The sequence below is a fragment of the Stegostoma tigrinum genome, chromosome 13 (genome assembly GCF_030684315.1).
Source record: "Stegostoma tigrinum isolate sSteTig4 chromosome 13, sSteTig4.hap1, whole genome shotgun sequence".
Classification (NCBI taxonomy): Eukaryota; Metazoa; Chordata; class Chondrichthyes; order Orectolobiformes; family Stegostomatidae; genus Stegostoma; species Stegostoma tigrinum.
Genome location: NC_081366.1, coordinates 38219321 through 38236496, shown reverse-complemented (window position 1 = coordinate 38236496; position 17176 = coordinate 38219321). Strand labels below are relative to the sequence as shown.

General features: G+C 45.3%; 1 protein-coding gene across 1 annotated transcript in view; it reads left to right on the top strand.

Moving 5' to 3' along the window:
• LOC125458382 (electrogenic sodium bicarbonate cotransporter 1-like) overlaps positions 1–17176 on the top strand; it is a 111896-nt gene that overhangs the window by 14841 nt on the left and 79879 nt on the right. Inside the window, exons 6-7 of the mRNA XM_059650690.1 lie at positions 5705–5792; positions 12897–13051. Of these exons, the coding sequence (XP_059506673.1) occupies positions 5705–5792; positions 12897–13051 (243 nt within the window). The remainder of the gene's footprint in view (positions 1–5704; positions 5793–12896; positions 13052–17176) is intronic.

The window sequence follows — 17176 nt, the reverse complement described above, 5'->3', positions numbered from 1 at the left end:
TGGGTTGTGAGTCTCCTTCTTTTGTCAGGGGTCCTGGGCAGTAACTTGGGTGAGGTCCTTGTGGCAGAGCAGGGGTCGGGTGGGGGAGGGCTCACAGGTTGACCTAGGGCAGGTATCAGTGTCTATGGGAGTTTGGGAACACTTAATCAGTGGGAGAGAGCGGTGGTGAGTTGTAGGGGGTGGTTTTGTAGTTACGCAGGGATCAGAGCAGCTTTTGATTATTCTTGGTTTTCCTGCATGACTATTTAAGTACATGAGCAGGAACCATTTGAAGTCTCCAACAATAACTCAGAGTTGGGGACCTTTTTTTAGGCAGAATCTTCAACTTCCTGACCATTATAAGGCAGAGTCAGCCGCTTTGGGACTTCTGCTTGGCTCCTGTGCATATCTCTTATCTATACTGCAGTAACAATTATCTCCTTATTGGAAGAGAAAGGCCAATAAGTTTTATGCTTATGTTTAAATTGATTTCCAAGTGAGTTTCTGATTTTGACAGCTCCTAGTCAAATGTTGTTCTGCTTTACAGAGCTCTGTTTCCACAGTTGCCAGTCTTTCTTTTACATAACAATGAAAGACACATGATGCATGCAATAGCTTCAGAACAATCAACAATTGTAATATGATCAACCTTTCAATTTCACATGGTAGAAAATGCTAAAAACAATGGGTTATGATATGCCTAAAATACAGGGAAGGTAAACTTTTATTGGTGCCATTTTTCTTTGTAAAGCTATGCATTAATTTTGTTCGGCAGGGTTAAATTTTGTAATCTGCTCCTGCACTTGTTCAAACTTTTTCCCAAACCGAACTTGATTATATTTTACTATACAAATTCTAGCACTGATATAGCTTTATTTCACATCATTCATTGCTGGCTCAGCCAGCACTTATTGTCCATCCCTTATTGCCCAGAGGGTAGTTCAGAGTCAACCACATTACTGTGCTGTGGAGTCATATGTAGGTCAGACCAGGTAAGGATGGCAGATTTCATTCCCTAAAGGGTGTTAGTGAACCAGATGATTTTTAAGGCAATTGACATGAACACCATTGAGCTAATTTTGAATTCCAGAATTTTTATTGAATTCTAATTTCACTACTTGACCATGGTGGGATTCAAACCTGTATCCTTGAGCAATAGTATCAGAGATAATGGGAACTGCAGATGCTGGAGATTCCAAGATAATAAAATGTGAGGCTGGATGAACACAGCAGGCCAAGCAGCATCTCAGGAGCACAAAAGCTGACGTTTCGGGCCTAGACCCTTCATCAGAGAGGGGGATGGGGGGAGGGAACTGGAATAAATAGGGAGAGAGGGGGAGGCGGACCGAAGATGGAGAGCAAAGAAGATAGGTGGAGAGGGTGTAGGTGGGGAGGTAGGGAGGGGATAGGTCAGTCCAGGGAAGACGGACAGGTCAAGGAGGTGGGATGAGGTTAGTAGGTAGCTGGGGGTGCGGCTGGGGGTGGGAGGAAGGGATGGGTGAGAGGAAGAACCGGTTAGGGAGGCAGAGACAGGTTGGACTGGTTTTGGGATGCAGTGGGTGGGGGGGAAGAGCTGGGCTGGTTGTGTGGTGCAGTGGGGGGAGGGGATGAACTGGGCTGGTTTAGGGATGCAGTGGGGGAAGGGGAGATTTTGAAACTGGTGAAGTCCACATTGATACCAGATGGCTGCAGGGTTCCCAGGCGGAATATGAGTTGCTGTTCCTGCAACCTTCGGGTGGCATCATTGTGGCAGTGCAGGAGGCCCATGATGGACATGTCATCAAGAGAATGGGAGGGGGAGTGGAAATGGTTTGCGACTGGGAGGTGCAGTTGTTTGTTGCGAACTGAGCGGAGGTGTTCTGCAAAGCGGTCCCCAAGCCTCCGCTTGGTTTCCCCAATGTAGAGAAAGCCGCACCGGGTACAGTGGATGCAGTATACCACATTGGCAGATGTGCAGGTGAACCTCTGCTTAATGTGGAATGTCATCTTGGGGCCTGGGATGGGGGTGAGGGAGGAGGTGTGGGGACAAGTGTAGCATTTCCTGCGGTTGCAGGGGAAGGTGCCGGGTGTGGTGGGGTTGGAGGGCAGTGTGGAGCGAACAAGGGAGTCACGGAGAGAGTGGTCTCTCCGGAAAGCAGACAGGGGTGGGGATGGAAAAATGTCTTGGGTGGTGGGGTCGGATTGTAAATGGCGGAAGTGTCGGAGGATAATGCGTTGTATCCGGAGGTTGGTAGGGTGGTGTGTGAGAACGAGGGGGATCCTCTTGGGGCGGTTGTGGCGGGGGCGGGGTGTGAGGGATGTGTCGCGGGAAATGCGGGAGACGCGGTCAAGGGCGTTCTCAATCACCGTGGGGGGGAAGTTGCGGTCCTTAAAGAACTTGGACATCTGGGATGTGCGGGAGTGGAATGTCTTATCGTGGGAGCAGATGCGGCGGAGGCGGAGGAATTGGGAATAGGGGATGGAGTTTTTGCAGGAGGGTGGGTGGGAGGAGGTGTATTCTAGGTAGCTGTGGGAGTCGGTGGGCTTGAAATGGACATCAGTTACAAGCTGGTTGCCTGAGATGGAGACTGAGAGGTCCAGGAAGGTGAGGGATGTGCTGGAGATGGCCCAGGTGAACTGAAGGTTGGGGTGGAAGGTGTTGGTGAAGTGGATGAACTGTTCGAGCTCCTCTGGGGAGCAAGAGGCGGCGCCGATACAGTCATCAATGTACCGGAGGAAGAGGTGGGGTTTGGGGCCTGTGTAGGTGCGGAAGATGGACTGTTCCACGTAACCTACAAAGAGGCAGGCATAGCTGGGGCCCATGCGGGTGCCCATGGCCACCCCCTTAGTCTGTAGGAAGTGGGAGGAGTCAAAAGAGAAGTTGTTGAGTGTGAGGACGAGTTCCGCTAGGCGGATGAGAGTGTCGGTGGAGGGGGCCTGGTCGGGCCTGCGGGACAGGAAGAAGCGGAGGGCCTTGAGGCCATCTCCATGCGGAATGCAGGTGTACAGGGACTGGACGTCCATGGTGAATATGAGGTGTTGGGGGCCAGGGAATTGGAAGTCCTGGAGGAGGTGGAGGGCGTGGGTGGTGTCACGGACATAGGTGGGGAGTTCCTGGACCAAAGGGGAGAAAATGGAGTCCAGATAGGTGGAGATGAGTTCGGTGGGGCAGGAGCAGGCTGAGACGATGGGTCGACCAGGGCAGGCAGGTTTGTGGATTTTGGGAAGGAGATAGAAACGGGCCGTGCGGGGTTGGGGAACAATGAGGTTGGAGGCTGTGGGTGGGAGGTCCAGGTTCCATTCATGACCTCATCACCTCAGGGGACCTCCCACCCACAGCCCCATTCATGACTTCATCACCTCAGGGGACCTCCCACCCACAGCCTCCAACCTCATTGTTCCCCAACCCCGCACAGCCCGTTTCTATCTCCTTCCCAAAATCCACAAACCTGCCTGCCCTGGTCGACCCATCGTCTCAGCCTGCTCCTGCCCCACCGAACTCATCTCCACCTATCTGGACTCCATTTTCTCCCCTTTGGTCCAGGAACTCCCCACCTATGTCCGTGACACCACCCACGCCCTCCACCTCCTCCAGGACTTCCAATTCCCTGGCCCCCAACACCTCATATTCACCATGGACGTCCAGTCCCTGTACACCTGCATTCCGCATGGAGATGGCCTCAAGGCCCTCCGCTTCTTCCTGTCCCGCAGGCCCGACCAGGCCCCCTCCACCGACACTCTCATCCGCCTAGCGGAACTCGTCCTCACACTCAACAACTTCTCTTTTGACTCCTCCCACTTCCTACAGACTAAGGGGGTGGCCATGGGCACCCGCATGGGCCCCAGCTATGCCTGCCTCTTTGTAGGTTACGTGGAACAGTCCATCTTCCGCACCTACACAGGCCCCAAACCCCACCTCTTCCTCCGGTACATTGATGACTGTATCGGCGCCGCCTCTTGCTCCCCAGAGGAGCTCGAACAGTTCATCCACTTCACCAACACCTTCCACCCCAACCTTCAGTTCACCTGGGCCATCTCCAGCACATCCCTCACCTTCCTGGACCTCTCAGTCTCCATCTCAGGCAACCAGCTTGTAACTGATGTCCATTTCAAGCCCACCGACTCCCACAGCTACCTAGAATACACCTCCTCCCACCCACCCTCCTGCAAAAACTCCATCCCCTATTCCCAATTCCTCCGCCTCCGCCGCATCTGCTCCCACGATAAGACATTCCACTCCCGCACATCCCAGATGTCCAAGTTCTTTAAGGACCGCAACTTCCCCCCCACGGTGATTGAGAACGCCCTTGACCGCGTCTCCCGCATTTCCCGCGACACATCCCTCACACCCCGCCCCCGCCACAACCGCCCCAAGAGGATCCCCCTCGTTCTCACACACCACCCTACCAACCTCCGGATACAACGCATTATCCTCCGACACTTCCGCCATTTACAATCCGACCCCACCACCCAAGACATTTTTCCATCCCCACCCCTGTCTGCTTTCCGGAGAGACCACTCTCTCCGTGACTCCCTTGTTCGCTCCACACTGCCCTCCAACCCCACCACACCCGGCACCTTCCCCTGCAACCGCAGGAAATGCTACACTTGTCCCCACACCTCCTCCCTCACCCCCATCCCAGGCCCCAAGATGACATTCCACATTAAGCAGAGGTTCACCTGCACATCTGCCAATGTGGTATACTGCATCCACTGTACCCGGTGCGGCTTTCTCTACATTGGGGAAACCAAGCGGAGGCTTGGGGACCGCTTTGCAGAACACCTCCGCTCAGTTCGCAACAAACAACTGCACCTCCCAGTCGCAAACCATTTCCACTCCCCCTCCCATTCTCTTGATGACATGTCCATCATGGGCCTCCTGCACTGCCACAATGATGCCACCCGAAGGTTGCAGGAACAGCAACTCATATTCCGCCTGGGAACCCTGCAGCCATATGGTATCAATGTGGACTTCACCAGTTTCAAAATCTCCCCTTCCCCCACTGCATCCCTAAACCAGCCCAGTTCATCCCCTCCCCCCACTGCACCACACAACCAGCCCAGCTCTTCCCCCCCACCCACTGCATCCCAAAACCAGTCCAACCTGTCTCTGCCTCCCTAACCGGTTCTTCCTCTCACCCATCCCTTCCTCCCACCCCCAGCCGCACCCCCAGCTACCTACTAACCTCATCCCACCTCCTTGACCTGTCCGTCTTCCCTGGACTGACCTATCCCCTCCCTACCTCCCCACCTACACCCTCTCCACCTATCTTCTTTGCTCTCCATCTTCGGTCCGCCTCCCCCTCTCTCCCTATTTATTCCAGTTCCCTCCCCCCATCCCCCTCTCTGATGAAGGGTCTAGGCCCGAAACGTCAGCTTTTGTGCTCCTGAGATGCTGCTTGGCCTGCTGTGTTCATCCAGCCTCACATTTTATTATCCTTGAGCAATAGCGTGGATTTCTGGATAACTGTCCAGTGACATACATTCCCCTGTATGAACAAAATGGCTCCTGTTTGTGCTATATTTTCTGTAATTCATATGTCTAGCATGGAAGTATACTATAAGTTATTTCGTTATTAGGTTTCAATGTGTTTCTTGGTTGATTTTACAAAAAGCCCCTGGTCACACATGCAATGTGCCTCTGATGTTCAGATAGATGTTGAGACCTCACAAATACTCTAAAACAGAAAGTGGGTCTGGAGCAGCTCTACTCAGAAATAATGTCTCATTATCTTTTATCTTTCAGGTTTCTATTCATTCTCCTTGGGCCGAAAACTAAGGCAATGGCTTATCATCAAATTGGGAGAGCTGTTGCAACTCTGCTGACTGATGAGGTAAACTGGAAATCTATTATCAAATTAAAGTTTTTGTAGTAATTTATTAACTGCACAAAAAGGACAAATATATAAGCTGTAATGTTAACTTTACATGGCATTTATAGCTTAATACCTTCAGAAAAACAAATAAGAGAAAAAGGAATTGAGTATTTCGTATTTTAGTAATTTGTCTTACCCATGTTTATAGGCACAAAATATTACAAACTTTTCTTTCAGAAATGTACAGTTTCCTTCTTAATGCTGTGTAACTTGTTATTATGCACTGTCCTATAACTGCTTGCATGATTTTCGTTCAAACCTCTGCAAGTCTGTCATGATCACACAGCCCGGTCTATAGAACTGGAGCTGCCAGGCAGCCATTTTCTCCCTGACCCTATGGACAAATTCCTTTGATACCTAATACTCTCTTCTCTTCAAGTAACATCTATTTGCTAGAGAGTAGACAGCTGTGTGCACAATCCTGCTGTCAGACTCATTGGTATTCCTTTGCAGTCCCTTATGTCATCGAGTCATCTTTTCTTAATCTTTGACCGTTTACTTTCTACTGCATGGTTCTCATGGTGATAGACGGCATTCAATGAAAGGGCAGGATCAAGCTCTTATGGAAAGGAAAACAGCAAGTGTAGCAAGCAAAGTTACTACTACTCTCTCAGATCAGGAGAAATCTTTAATATCATCTGAAATTAATGTCAAGATTTTCTTTTTGTTGCATTTTAGAGTTTTTTATTTGACCACAATATGTGGGTGTTTCTGGCCAGGCTAATATTTATGGCCCATCCCTAAGTGCCTTTGAGAAAGTGATGGCGAGCTACTCCCTTGAACTGTGCATGTATAACCATACAGCTACTAAGAGAACACTGAAAGAACTGCCACATAGTTCCAGGTCAGGATGGTAGGGTGACTTGGAGGGAAACCTACTGTATACCTGCTACTCTGGTCTTTCTAGGTTTTAGAGATCAGGGGGTTGAATGGTGCTTTCAAAGGCGACATCATGAGTTGCTGCTGTGCATCTTATATGTGGTAGACACTGCTGTAACTATGGGTTGATGATAGACGTGGTGAATCGGATGCCCATGAAGCTGGCTGTTTTTTTTCTGGATGGCGTTGAACTTTTTGAGTGCTGTTGAAGTTGTACCCATCCAGGCAAGTGCCGTGTATTTGGCCAAATTCCTGACTTGTGCCTTGTAGATGCTGGAATGATGTTTGGAGTCAGGATGCAAGTTATTCATCTCAGAATTCCCAGCTTCTGACCTGTTTTTGTGGGCACTATGATTATGTAACTGGTTCTGTTCACCAGGGCTGCATGTGTTGGTGGTTAAGCTGGTTACGTATTGAAGGTTTGTGCCAGGCTATGCACAGTTGGCTGTCCCACTCCATGATTTCCTGAGGAAATGAGAAAATGCTGAAGGAATGGTTGGGGAAGGATGTGTGAGGCCTGATCCTTCATGAAGCATCACAGGAAGTTGTCCTCCAGCATGTGAAGATTGCTTTCTGTCATCAGACAGAAGCTTGTCTAATCATCTTCTATCCTTAGTTATCAGATTCCATGTCCCTTTCATATTGGAAATCAATGTCAGTTTCCTTGGATTAGGAGCAATGCTGTCACAAGTTCAAAGGTGGAACAGAATGGTTATTGCCAATGCCATCAAACTAAATCACGGGACCATGTTATGGAGAAATGCTCCAGTATGGAACTTGAAATACTAGCTTTGACATGGGCTATTTTCAAGTTTGAAGACATATTGATTGTTGCAGCATTTAAAATGTTTACAGTCAGCAAATCATTCGGCTACTTTCAAATGTCCGCACAAGCTTGGAGCATCAGAGACCCAACGGGCCACTGGCCTCACTCAGTTTTGATTCCAAATCTGATATAGTTCATGCAAAATTAATGTAAAAGCTGATACCCTCAGTTGGAAGACAGATTGTGGGAGGGAACCCGCCCCAGCCAGCCTGATGAGGGCTGTGGCTGTCACTATCCCCATGTCTAAGTCAAAGGCAGCATTCCAGTGCTAATTCCCTCTGACATTTGGGCTAAGGTCCAACAGCATGACCCAATGCACTTGAGTGAGATCCAAACCAGTCCATACAGTTTCACCTTTGCCATGTCTCTCAAACAAGGATTTCTGACAAGTTCATCTGATTGTTGTGGACATCAGTAGACTTCACCATTACTGGAAGGTCTAAAGGCTACACCCATCCAATTCCAGCTGATGAACTCAAGGAACCCAGACAGGCACGGAAACTGCTGAGGTGCTGGAAGAGGATCAGAGAGAAGGAAGGAGTCTTCTATCAACTGGTTCATGATAAGAAGAGAGAACTGGAGCAATTCATCCTTCCCAACAGCCTCAAGTGTCAAGTTTGGCAGTTGTTCGTGATCAAGTGATGAAAAAAATGGCTAGCCTGATCAAACTGTGGAGGAACTGGCCTGGATGGCTGTAGATGTTGATGACTACTGTCCTTTGTGTGAGAGGTATATTTTGGTCAAAGCAGGGAGGTGACTTCTCTGGTCAGCAAGAAACATCTAGAGTCCTTGCAATGCAATTTCTGGTCACTGGCCTCAGCAATAACAGAATGTGTCTGCGTAAGTTTCCTCCAGATGCTCCAGTTTTTTTCCCACAGTCCAAAGATGTGCAGGTCAGGTGGATTGGCCACTCAAATTTGCCCTGTAGTGTACAGGGTTATGTAGGTTAGGTGGCTTAACCATGGTAAATGCAGGGTTAGAGAGATAGAATAGGGGACTGTTAACGTATATATTTGCCTACAGTGCTTTTTAAACTTCAGCAGTGGCTCAGTGGTTAGCACTGCTACCTCACAGCACCAAGAACTCGGGTTCAGTTCCACCCTCAGGTGACTGTATGTCTGGAGTTTGGACATTCTCCCCCTGTCTATGTGGAGTTCTGCCAGGTGTTCCAATTCCCTCCTGGAGTCCAAAGATGTGCAGGTTAGGTGGATTACCCATGGGAATTGCAGGGTTATAGGGAACATAAGAACTAGGAGCAGGAGTGGGTCATCTGGCCCTCTCGAGCCTGCCCTGCCATTTAATAAGATCATGGCTGATCTTTTTGAGACTCAGCTCCACTCACCCGCCCATTCACCATAACCCTTAATTCCTTTACTGTTCAAAAATTTATCTAGCCTTGCCTTAAAAACATTCAGCGAGGTATCTTCAACCGCTTCACTGGGCAGGGAATTCCACAGAATCACACCCCCTTGGGTGAAGAAGTTCCTCCTGACCTCAGTCCTACAAAGGGAAGGGTAGGTCTGGGTAGGGTCCTCTTTGGAGGGGCGGTATGGACTTGTTGGGCTGATTGGCCTGTTTCCACACAGGAATTCTATGAACTAAGCGCATTCCCATACTCACAGACGTCTTCTCCAACTTCACAGAGGCCACTCCCACTTATGACTGAAAGGCATCATCAAAGCCAGAGTGTTAGTACATCATTGGTTTGTCTAAATGAGAGTTCTGTGTTGGATTCATGATTTATTCATGGTTCAAGAATAAAACCCTACAGGAATTGCAAGGTCCATGGCATTGCCAAGAGCCACACTACCCCTTGTCATCTAAAGGGTAATTGATAGTGTGAAGGATTCAACCGTACTCTTCAGGACAATCGGTGTACCTTGTCTCCTGAGGGTAAACAAAAGTGCCCTGACTACCTTTCAGTCCTCGTTTTTGATTATAGTAAAAATCCATTAAAAATCCACACTCTCTCATCTTTGCATGAGATCTGGTCCTTCCCATGGACTATAGCCACAGCTTCCAACAGGCAGATAAATGAGTAGATAATTGAGCATCATATGAGAAGTAAAACATTGAACAAGTGTAAGTCTCATTTGACTGCCCTTCCAGTTCATGCAAGGATGTTTGTCCAAAATTTAAATTTCAGGGATTGGAATAAGATACAGGATGTCTGGGACCCTGAATCCTATTAGGTGGCTGGACAAAGATGGCTACATCTATGTTGTTGAACTACTAGCTTGACAGCAGCCTCAGAAAAGAGTTTGCATCGTGAGTTGCTTGAGCCCAGATGCCTGGTGGATGATGTGGAAGCAGCAGTTCACTGTATGCTGTTGATTTAGGGTTAGGGTCGGATTATGGAACCTGAAGCATGATGGCTTGAGTGAAATGGAGTCAGATAGTGATGCAGAATCCTGAAGTAATGCACGAGTTATGGAACTAAGGGGTGTATCCAGCATGGGGAAGCCTACCACCACCCTGGAAAATGATGCAGATATGGCCTGCTTGAAGACAGAGATTAAATCAACAATGTATTCCAATCATACACCTCCTAGACATCTGGCCAACCTAGACCTCAACATTGGTGACAGTCACAGAGACTGGAACCCTTGGAAAAAGCCAATACAGATGGAAGGCTGAGAAGGTCCTCTCAAGAAAATGCTGGCTATCATCTCATAGTTTACATTTACCCAGATTGCAGATGCAAGTCAAGAATGTTGCCACTAATGTGGACCCAAACATTATAACCATCATGGCACAATTGTACCTGTGAATTCCACCGTTTCTTAGGAAATGGTCACTGTAGGCTCTGTGTATTTGCTGAGACATCAAGACGCATGCAAGTAAGTGTGGAAAGAAACCTCCAGGTGGCAATAGTGAGTGACAGTCTCAAGCTGAGTCCAGTTGAATGAATATTCCCTGGAGGAAAGGGTGTCTTCGTGGAATGGAGGCCTCATAGGAAGAAGGATCAACGAGACAATGGAGTTGCTTCATCAGATCTAGATCATGGGCCTAATTCCTTAACTTTTACTTTAACCTTAAGTTTGCTTCATGTTTGTATCCCCTAATGTCAGTGAGTAAGGAATCCTTGCTTTATGACCTTTCAGCTGTCCATGTCTTCAAATCTGCTTTTACAATCAGCAAAGTGATGAAAGGTGTTGGTGTCAGTGCTATTAAACTGCCGCAACTCCACCACAGCCTGTTCACTGTCACTCCATTTGTGTTCTACTCAGCTCCTCTCCTTTTATTCAGCCTTGATGCAAACATGGACTAAAGAGCAGAACTCATGTGGGAAGTGAGGATGGCACCCTGGTCATCAAGGTAGCATCAAGGGACCCTTGCAAAACTGGAGTTAATTGGGTGAGGGTTCAAAGTCATATAGAGCACAGAGAAAGACGGTTGTAATTGCTGGAGGTCAATCATCTCAGCCACAGGCCATCACAGTATGAATTCTTGAGGGCAGACTCCTGAACCCAATAATCCTTAGTTTCTTCCCCCAAAGCTCTGAGGTGGGAATGTTGGGCTGATAAGTGACAAGCAACATTATTCTCATTACAAGTGCCAGACAATGACTATTTCCAATATCCAACCATCACCCCTTGAGGTTCAATGGCATTATCATCGCTCAACACCCCATTATCGACATCCTTGGGGTCACCATTCGAAAACTGAGCTGGACTATCTAAATAAAAACCAAAGAAACTGTGGATACTGTAAGTTCTGAGGAAGGGTCACCGGACCCAAAACGTTAACTCTGTTTTCTCCTCCACAGATGCTGCCAGACCTGCTGAGCTTTTCCAGCAACTTTGTTTTTGGACTATCTAATTAACTGCTGTGGCTCTCAGAGGAAGTTAGAGACTAAGAATTCTGGGGAATCTCACCTACTGTCTCCCCAGTGCCTGTTCACCATCAACAGGCACAAGTCAGGAAAGTATATCTCAGGAATACTCTCCACTGGCCTGAATGAGTGCAGTCCCAATAACACTCAGGAAAATCAAGATCATGCAAGAAAAAGCAACACACTCGATTGACACCCACCTAACACCTTTAACATTTACCTGCGTGACTACTGACGCCACAGTGGTACAAGAGCATGCCATCTAAAATCTGCATTCAAAACTTCACCACAACTTCATCAACAGCATCTTCCAAACCTGTGAACTCCACCATCTAGAAGGACAAGGACAGCACATGCATGGCAACACAATCACATGCAAGTTCCCTTCGAAGTAACACTACTTCTGATGCCATCACTGTTGTAGAGTCAAAACCCAGGAACTCCCTTTCATTGCAGGTGCATTTAGTCCAATGAATCTAGTTCGTCAAGACAGCAGGTGACCACCAGTTGATCCAGGGCAAATAGGTTTGGGCAATAAGATGCCCACACTCCATGAACAGATTGAAAGAAACAAATTAATGGTTATTAGCACATCATTGTGGTGGGAAGAATAAACATCACACCAAAGATATATAACTAGTTTGTGGGATTTCCTCTTGTCCATTGTTTCTACATTACCCTGGAATTGAATTCTAATTGAATCAAAATTCATCTTTCTGCAGCTTTTGCTGGAGCAGTGCACCTTAGATCCTTCCTTAATAATTAGTCATTTTCCCTCACTTGCTAGCTGCCCTGTGTGTTGCTGGAAACATGAGGTCATAACCACATAAATAAAATACAAAAAAAAATTAAGGATATTAAAAAAAAGATGATAACCACATGCTGAAGGTAATGAGGCATCTAGCATCAGGAAGCGATGTAACTCCTTTAAGAAAGAAACAGGAACAAAGGAGAAATAAGATTGAAATGTGTGGGTAAATTAAAGTCGTCAGATATGGATATAAAAATAAGATGGTAAAAATTAGATTAAGAGTGAAATAAGAGGCAGAGAAGAAAAGAAAACAAGGATTCAGTAAAAAAACTAGTAGCTGTAAGTTAACCGGATTTTTTGTAATTAACGCGTTCAGCAATATTATTACAGATCTCTGGAGCAGATGAGACTTGAACCCAAGCCTCTGAGTCAAAGAGTAGGAGCATTATCACTGTGTCACAAAAATGCTAATAATAACTAGGAATGAGACTCCACAATTTAAATTGGGTTTGAGGAAATGATTGCACTTTGGTAACATTAACGCACTTATTCATAACATTTACACTGAATTGTACTTTTGGAATAGAATTTCATAATTATTACCACTTTAGAAACACAAAGACACTATTATTTTTAATTAATATTTATTTATTTCAAGATCTTCAAGGAATAATCTAAAAAAACTGTACTTATAGTTGGCATTTGCTTCATTTTGAATTATTCATTCTCTTAATTAGTTGATTAAAGGTGTGCAATAATGTTATTTTGCAGTTATTCCACATTGTGGCATTCAAGGCAAAATTGAGGGAAGACCTACTGGCTGGAATTGACGAGTTCCTTGATCAAGTAACTGTGCTGCCTCCAGGGAAGTGGGATCCCACTTTACGGATAGCACCACCAAAGATACTTCCAACGCCACACAAACGGTAAGTGTCCAGTAAATTGATTTTTGTTCCTCACCACACACAGTGGAATAAATGCACCAAAGACCCTGCAAGATTATAACCATTGGACGGTTCTCTAATCTCACAACAGAAAAATAACCCACCTGTTGCCTGAATTTAGGCTACCAGGAAAGCTACGAAAATGGCCTGAGCTGGTATTTTACTGAAGAATACTTTCTTTCTTAAAGGCATTGCTGCCATCTCTGTATTTCTCTGACAGCAAGTTGAGATCAGTCTTTAAGTAATTTCTTGAAGTCATTCTTTCATTATGCTTCTGACAGAAAGAAGGCCAGAGAAGAAGCACCTGGGTAGAATAAGCGTTTTGAGTGGAATTTAGTTGAGGTGACACAAGCGTCTCCCCCTGGCTGAGGACTGGTGAAAGCTCCATGTCACCTTGTGTTGGGAAGGCCCACTTCTGTAAGTGCTTATCAGGTGCTTAGCTGAATAATGGGAAGCCTTCCCTGGATCAAGGATAGAAAGATCTCTCCTGATACCTACCAGCCAACCTGACGCTGGCAGCTGTCTGGTGCAGACAGTATGTTGGGCCTCGAATGTTGTCAGTTCAAGCCCCATTCCAACCATAGCACAAACACTATGGACTGAATGGCATCCTTCTGCACATTAGCAATTAAACAATTCTGAAATAGTCAGTTCAGTGAGAAAGTACTAATTACAGGAATTCTCTCATACACTGGTTAATATTTATTTCCCTAGTCAACTTGACTAATACAAAAAATATAGTCATTCATGTCACTGCTGTCTGTGAGACCCTGCAACATGCAGTATCACTCTCCTCACAGCCTAACTACAATTATAATTGAAAAGCACTTCATTGACAGTGATAACACATTGTGGAGCTGGAGGAACACAACAGGCCAGGCAGCATCAAGAAAGTTGACATTTTGGGTTGGGACTCTTCTTCAGAAATCTAATTTCAGAAATCAACCCGAAATGTCAACTTTCCTGCTCCTCTGATACCTCCTGGCCTGCTGAGTTCCTTTAGCTCCACACTGTGTTATCTCTGACTCCAGCATCTGCAATTCTTACTATCTCTGACTTCATTGACTGAAGGGTTTTGGGACATGCTGAGGCTATGAACATGAATATCTAATGTTTGTTCTTTTCTAACCTTCTCTCTCACACTCTGTCCCACTGATAACAAATTTGGTTGCGTTGTTCATGTTTTTCCTTGTGATACCTAGTGGATATATGTTCTTTCAGAATATGTGGAACTTTGGGATCATCGTCATTTCTAAACTAAATTCCAGATGTTATTGCTTTCATCTCTCTTCTGTTGATTTTGCAACTGCCGTTCTGCAATAAATTATCCTGATCCTTATGTCATTTTCCTTCACCTCTCTGTTCTTACAAACTATTGTCCTCCTTTTAAACTTTCTTATTCTCTAAAGTTCCTGAAAGTATGTCGCTTGCAAACCTGTGCCATCTTTCCTGCAGTTCTTTCTTTAAAACCCCTTTAACTAGGGTTTTTATCCATGCACATTAAGATGACTAATTTCTAAAAATCACAAGTGACATACTACATGACTGTGTGTCTGTCTGTCTGTATGTAGTAAATTATTACTCTTTATGCATCTTGAACTGTGTGCCACCCTTTGACACAGAAGACCACACCATCCTTCTCCAACATCTCTACTCTGTATCTTGCTTGATAGAACTGCTCTCACCAAGTTTGATGCCCATCTATCAAATCATAGCCAAAACAGCTCCTGCAATGATCTAGCTTCCCAGCCTGTACATGAGCTCAGGAGCCCACAAGGATGTATCATTGGATTGGTAAGCTTTAGGTTTTGATTTAAATCTAAACCCTAACATCCATCTGTTTTAATACTTTAACCATTCAGGCAACAGGCGACAGCAACTCAGGGAACTTACTTAAGTTATAAGGTATCATTAATAAAACAGGGCAGTGTATTCATAGGCTCACTACTGTTCTCATTTTCCAGTTCGGCTGAGGGGAAAGGTTGACCCTTGGTCTCCAGACTCTATCCAATACTTCTGCTGTCTTCTACTACCAACAGGACAGCAGAGTCTTCTAATTTCACATTCAAACTTGGTCTACGTGCTTTAGTCACTGAAAGCTGGTTTGTGTTAATTCTTTCTATGCTATAATGCAGAGATCAATAACATTATTTCATTCTGATTGGCCTGGTTGAGGTGAGACTTATTGGTAATTGGCTCAAGTGTGCATAATCAAGCTGTGCTTGGCTCTGGAGGTTGATGGACATTAGCTGACATCAGTTATCTCCTGATTGGTTCTTTAAGGAATCACTTATCCATGGTCCCACCCCCTTTTAATTACGATCTGTATTTAATACTTTTTGAGTCGTAAGGTTATTTTATGATACTGTCCTTGCTCAATGCTGCATCAATTGATGTGGAATATATAGAGATGTAAAAACTAGAAACAGGAGTAGGCCCTTTGGCCCTTTGAACCTGTTCCACCAGTCAATATGACAATGACTCATCTTGTGTCTTAGTAACATATTTCTGCTTTTTCTTCATACTCTTTAATACCTTAAATACCTACAAATTCATCAAATTCTTTCTTGAATATACTCAGTGACGTCAACTCCACAGCCTTCTGTGGTATGAAATTCACTGGATTAACCATCCCATGAGCAAAGAAGTGTTGCCTTATCTCAGTCCTAAATGGCTTAGCTTGTCTCCAGTGTCTCCTGGCTCTAGGCTCCAGAGAAACCAGAGAAACAACCTCCTTGCATTTAATGTGTTCAGCCCTATTAGAATGTCATATGTTTCAATCAGCGCCCCTCTCATTCTTCTAATCTTTTATGAATACAGGCCCAATTGAACCAACCTCTTTTCGTATAATACTGCTGCTAACTCTGGCATCAGCCTAGTGAACATTCACTAAACCCCATTTATGGCAGGTATATCCTCTTTTTGGTAGGGAGACCAAATCTGCAGGTATGGTGCATTGTAATATTGCAGGTGTGGTCTTAGCGAGGCCCTGTGTAACTATGGTAAGTTATCTCAACATCCTCTGAGAATGAAGGCCAACATTCTGTTTGCCTTCATCATTGTTTGCCACACCTGCCTGTTTCATACATTGACTGGTGTTCAAGGAAACCAGATCTCTTTTGTACATCCACACTTCCCAATATATAACCACTTAAATAACACTCTGCCTTTCTGTTTTTACACCAGAAATGTATAACGTCACATTTATCCACATTATACTGCATCAGCCCATATACTCAACTTATCGAAATCACCTTAAAGCCTCCTTGCATTTCCCTCACCACTCTAAATCCCACTCACTGTTGTCAACAAACTTTGAAATACTGCTTTTGGTCTCCATATCCAATTAATTCACAGATATTGTGAATATCTTGTTTATATAGTTCATAACCTTGTTTTTAAACTTATCTATGGCCTCACCCCTTCAATTCTGTAACTTGCACCAGATTAATTACGCTCAGGTGATGGCCTAATGGTATTATCACTGAACTGTTAACCCTGAAACACAGATAATGTTCTAGGGACCCAAGTTTGAATCCAGCCAGACAGGTGGTGGAATTTCAATTTAATAAAAATCTGGAATTAAGAGTCTAACAATGATGATGAATCCATTGTCCATTGTTCGGAAAAACCCATTTGGTTCACTAACGTCCTGGATGGAAGGAAATGGCTATCCTTACCTACTCTGGCCTACATGTGACCCCAGACACACAGCAATGTGGTTGACTCTTAAACTGCCCACTGAGCAATTGGAGATGGCCAAATAAATACTGGCCTGGCCAGCGATACCTTCACCCCGTAAATGAACAAAAAAGAGCTCTCTCTGCTTCTCAAATTTTGCTTTTTGTGAAGTCTTGATTTTCTTCAATCGCTGAGCAGACTTCAGATACTAATCACCAAAGCTTTGCAATTTTCTCACCAAATCTCTCTGCCTTTTTTTGCTCCTTTAAGGTGTTCCTTAAAGCATACAACTCTTCCTAAACTTCTGGTCTCTATCCTTGCGTCAGATTTTGTTTGACAGTGTTCCTGCGAAGACCCTTGTGACAATTGGCTGTATAATTCTGTTTTCTTAAATTTCAAAATATACTTTATTCATAAAAAAAACTT